General features: G+C 44.6%; 1 protein-coding gene across 1 annotated transcript; it reads left to right on the top strand.

The window, feature by feature from the left end:
• Positions 1 to 3012: 3012 nt before the first annotated feature.
• Positions 3013 to 4029, top strand: LOC105052192 (mannose-specific lectin 2). The gene has a single exon (XM_010932933.2). It carries the CDS (start codon positions 3013 to 3015, stop codon positions 3805 to 3807), a length of 795 nt encoding a protein of 264 aa, XP_010931235.1. The 3' UTR covers positions 3808 to 4029.
• Positions 4030 to 5553: the final 1524 nt, after the last annotated feature.

The following is a 5553-nucleotide window of genomic DNA, read 5'->3' as shown; positions in this document are numbered from 1 at the left end:
CAACATCGTCTACTCCAAGTCGGGCGGCAAACTTTTCTCTGGCGAGAGCCTCACCTGCAAGCAATACTCTCTTGTCATGCAGAAGGACTGCAATCTCGTGGTCTAGGATGGCAACAAGTCGATGTGGGAGAGCGGCACCTCCGGCAAGGGCAGCAACTGCTTCCTCCCCTCGGGTCCAATGGTGAGCTAATCAATCATGGTGACACGCCACATAAGGGGTGTTTGGTTCGCAATTCGAATTGAAATCGAAATCGAAATCGAAATAAGAATGAATTGGAATCAAAATCGGAATGATCAAATCATCAGAAGTGTTTGGTTTGTGATTGTAATCGAAATCAGAATGGATAATTTTTATTGTTGTTGTTTGGTTCATATAAACATAGAAATCGGAATCAACTCAAAATTTTATTTTTATTCTTAACTAAAATTTTTAAAAATTAATTATTTTAAAAATTAATATTAAATAAAAATTAAATAAAATAATAATATCTTTAAATTTTTTAAAAAAATTATCGTTAAAAAATGTAGATAGCAAATATTATTTTATCATGAAAATATTATTATACATATAATAATAAAATAAATTTATTAAAAAAAAAAAAAAAACCAGCCTCGAACCAACACCCCACACAAAACCCAACACCCCTACCCCACCCGCCCCCCCACCCTCCCACAGCCCTGGCCCTGCCGCTCGCACCCCGTGGTCCCTCCCCTTCCGTGGTGCCACATCCGCCACCCTTCAACTCTTCTTTTCTCTGGCATCTCCTTTCTCTCCCTTCTCCTCCTCCTCCTTCGATTGTCGAAACCCTCACTCGATCTATCGATCGATGGAGGTGGCAGTACTGTCGCGCATCGAGCTCGCTGGACTGGCGGTGATGGGCCCAAACCTAGCCCTCAACGTCATCAAGAAGGGCTTCCCGATCTCCATCTACAACCACACCATCTCTAAAGTCGACGAGACCGTCGGCTGCACGGTGGTGGAGGGCGGCTCCTCCTCTTGGGCCACCACTCTCCCTATGATTTCATCCTCTCCATTGCTCGCCCTCGCTCTATCATCATCCTCGTCAAGTCTGGCACCCCGGTCGACCAAACCATTGCCACCCTCTTCCAATTCATGGACCTCGATGGCTCCATCATCGACGGCGGCAACAAGCACTATGAGAACATCAAGCGCCGCCTCCGCGATGCTGCTGCCCGCGGCCTCCTCTACCTCGGCATGGGCGTCTCTGGCAAGGAGGTCACTGCCCCCACGATACTTTTTGAGGGCGAGGGCCTCGGGAGAGGAAGGGGAGTGGATGAGGATGATGATTTTTTTTTTAATCTCATTTCAATTTTGACTCCATTGGGATTAGTCCGGATTGAATTATGAAAGGAATGGATCATTTTCATTCTTCTCTAGAATAAGAATCGGAATGAAACCATCAAATCCAATAGTTGGAATAGGAGTCATCCTTTCCAATTTTCATTCTAGGTCTTAATTACCCAACCAACTACCCCTTAATGTATTTAGCTTTCCTATTTGGAGGAGCGGCACCACCTCGGACCAAGGGAGCTACGTTCTCGTTCTGGAGTACGATGGAGACCTTCGTGTTTACAACCCGACGATATGGTCCGTCCCCTACTCTAAGGAGGTATTTGGTTCGCAACTAGAATTAGAATAGGAATGAGAATCAGAATGGCTTGGAATCAAATTGAAATGGTCAAATCTCCAGAAGCGCTTGGTTCGTGATCGAAATCGGAATCGAAATTGGAATAAAAAATTGAATCCATAGAGGAGAGTAGAGATTGAGTTCTATATAGATTGAGCCATTCCCATTTCATTCCGAAATCAGAATCAGAATGAGATTTCTCCCAACCAAATGGTTGGAACGGGAGTCATCCATTCCGATTCTGATTTCAGACCCCACTCTCCCCAATCAAATACCTTCTAAATCTTTCGAACCGATGGGTGATAGATATGATCGGCCTGCCGTGAATGACTTCGTGCTGTGGACGGGTGACGTGCTTTTGCTATCTGCATGCATGGTGTTATGCCTTTCATCTTCCTCCTGATAATCTGATGAAAAAGTGCGCAGGTACATCGAGCTGGAAGTACCGGAGTATTAAAAAGTAAAAACGAGGAAACGGAATCCGGTATGTTCTAGTTTAAGATTCTGGAGTAAATCCATTACTTAGAACTATTCACTTTGGGATGTTGGCTCAACGTACGTGATTAAGTGCTGCATTTGAGTCGAAAACTGTACGTGAACTCGATCTGACTAGATATAATCCATCCCGGCTGACTGACTAATTGGCTGGACCTCACTAGACAAGTTCCACTTGAATTGATAAAATGAAACTTGCATCGGGTATCATATTAATTTCCAGCCAAGATCACATTTCTCCTGAGACACGACATGTCGGCAATCAACTGGGTCTATTTCAAAATGGCCGGTCCGATCAAAAGGCTTCAATTGAGATGCGCTAACCATAACGAAGGCCCAGTTTTGCAAATGGACTTCCAGCTGGCCCTATAGGATTCTCTGGTGGACGGGGTCCTATCTAATTACAAGTGTCCTGTGGACCGCAATTTTAGTGGTTCGCCTCTCGAATTATTTTGCAAACCAAGCCATTTGTTCACGGATTTAAGGGATCATGAAAATGGCATCCGAGGGACTTAACTGGGACAACCTGACCCATCAGCACACCAATATGTACCCTGTAGAGACAAATAAGGACATGGGACCTAAGCAGAGAACATCGACGTGTCAATCTCTCCTTCACTGCGTTCGCTGTTTCAGATTTTTACCGTGCCACGGGATCTGAACGGTTTTGCTGTAATTGCCTTCTGTCCTAGACCGTGGTAAGGCCCGGGTCATTGATTCATATCATCACACGGCACCAGCAATGTTTTAAACGCTGGTGGCATCTTCTATAGCACGACAACTTCCGTAAGACCGATATATGAATGAAGCTCGCTGCCGATGCAGAACCATATATATATGAGCAGCCAATTGGAATTGGGTAGTTCTCATGGCATTCCCAATTGCAGTGGCCCTCCTCGTCTTTCCGGCCATCGTCGGCCTTCTTTCCCCTTATGCCACAGCCGACTATGTTCTTTTCACCGGCGAGGTCCTCATGGCCGGCCAAAACCTTACAAACGGGCAGTACCGCTTGGCCATGCAGGCCAACTGTGACCTAATTCTTTATGAAGGTGAGATCCCGATATGGGGTGCCAACACCGTGGGTCGAGGCGACGATTGCTACCTCGGGCTGAAACAAAACGGCGAACTAGTCGTTCGCCGCGGCGTCCATTATACCTTATGGTCAAGCTCCATCAAGTCCAAAAAAGGGAAGTATGCTCTCGTGCTCGATGGCAATGGGAGGCTCGGCATCTACGGCCAGAGACGGTGGACAAGCAGCAACCAGAAGGAAGTGGGACTACTCGACGGATCGACGGTCACGACGGAGTATGTTTTGTTCTCGGGCGACAGGCTGATGCCTCCGAGGAAGCTCAAGTATAAGAATTATGAGCTGGAATTTATGAGGTGCAATCTGGTCATCAAAGATGACCAATCTGAGAGGATTTTGTGGCAGACTAGCACGGATGCTCGTAGTTGCTATGCTCGTCTGGAGACTGATGGGGAGCTGACCGTAAAACACAAAGGCCAACTTCTCTGGGGCAGCAACAGGAAGGGTAGCAATGGGCCGTATATTGCAGTGCTCCGTTTTGATGGGAGACTTGACGTTTTTGGCCCATTACGTTGGACTCATGACGGGCATCATGATTCACTGTCATCCAATGCTTCCTTCCCTTCAAAAATCTAATGCCCTGGAGCGGTCATGAGGGTCGCTTCTCAGTGACTGCGACGACCAAAGAGTGAGAAACCATCTGAATCAGCATACTCTGTTATTTTCCTCCTGAGTTCCTCTGCTGTGGTCCAAACAATTATATATTGTACGTGAATAACATGATGGGCCGTCTAAGTTTCTCTTTACAAAAATCAATCCTTGGAGGACCTGATTTACGGCTTTTAATAATAGTTTATTTTATCTATGGAGATTCATGTTTGGATGATTGATCTAGAAGAGAACTTTTTCAGGAAAAATAATTTGGGGTGCTCTGTATGCACATATGAAAAATTCATCAAGCCCATAACGACTGATTTGGTAACTCCACGATCAACCAACCCCATAACAAATAGAACAAGTTGGGGTGCCAATATCCCCTTGCAACATGGCAAAAGAACCGTTCGTGTGCGCATAACAGCAAGGTTGTAGAGGTCAACTTTGAAGTTACGAAGTGCTCCAGCATGTTAGTTGCAGCCCAATGGACATTTTAGGAGTCAAGTTATGCCATAATCAAGAGTGAACTTAAATATCGCTTAAAAGATCTATCACAAAATTATGATTGCAAGGATGATTTAGATATTTCACAGCTCAAAATGCACGATGGCATATATTCAACATAAATATTTTGTACTTTAATAATGGCATCGTTAATACATTCAGAAAGTATAAAAATTATTGTGTAATTTTGAAGTAGCAGTAGTGCCTCTTGGGGTAAATAGTTGAAATCATAATCTCAGAAGATGCCTGAGGGTTTTACTTGGAGAAGAACCAACATTTACCTATTGTGCTAGGATTCGCTTGGATGTCTACCGATTATATCAGACCAACGATGCTCGATGATCTACTCGGCGATATGGCTTTTCATGGATCGATGATGATATTGATATTTAACTGATTATGTTGTTCGGCTGAGAACTGAGAATCTGTGACAGAACCATCACACACGATTCGGAAGTTCAGAGGTCAGAAAACGGTTACTACGCATGAACGAGCATTAACTGCTCAGAACTATATCCGATAACTTCCACATTCCGCTGCTCATAACTGAATTCGATAACTCCCATGTTCCTGAATCCTAAATGATGGAAGTTACATAATAACGGCAAACTCCACCCACATATAAGGGAAGGTAAGAGGGGGGATTGGAGTGAGTTTTTTCTAATATATTAAGCTTTCATCTTTGTAGTTTTCTTTCACTATTTCCTTAACTCCGATTGACTTTAGCATTGGAGGGTCCCCAACCGGATAAATTCCAGCAAGCGAATTTCTTTTGCAGGTTCATCTCTCACTTGGGAGCAAGATACACTTACTTGACACCACACCAAGCATCTCGCCAGAGTTTCGTGACAACAGTTTGAAGTGCCAGGTAGGGGGCGAGTTATCCCTTGAACGGAAGAATAATGGCTAGAGTTGGTGCTCAGAATACATCCATAAGCTCTGCTAGATGCTCTTCTCATTATGTAGAGCCTCCTGCACAACATGCGGAGCCTAGTGCTCCATGACTGGTGGTCATAGTAGACCAGCAGTAGTTTGCCATCCTAATGCAGCAAGTCAAAATCTTGACAGAAGCTGTTCATAGCCTCGAGTAAAATGCACAACCGCGATAGCAACAACAATCTTTGGAGGTGTTGGCACCATAAATTGTGCCATTGAGGCATAGTCGTCGTGCCCCGCAATAACCTCCACCACAATATCAACCTACTTAGCACTCGTATCATGCCA

This window comes from Elaeis guineensis, chromosome 10, assembly GCF_000442705.2.
Source record: "Elaeis guineensis isolate ETL-2024a chromosome 10, EG11, whole genome shotgun sequence".
Classification (NCBI taxonomy): Eukaryota; Viridiplantae; Streptophyta; class Magnoliopsida; order Arecales; family Arecaceae; genus Elaeis; species Elaeis guineensis.
The sequence above is the reverse complement of the archived record's forward strand: the minus strand, read 5'-3'. Positions and strand labels throughout refer to the sequence as shown.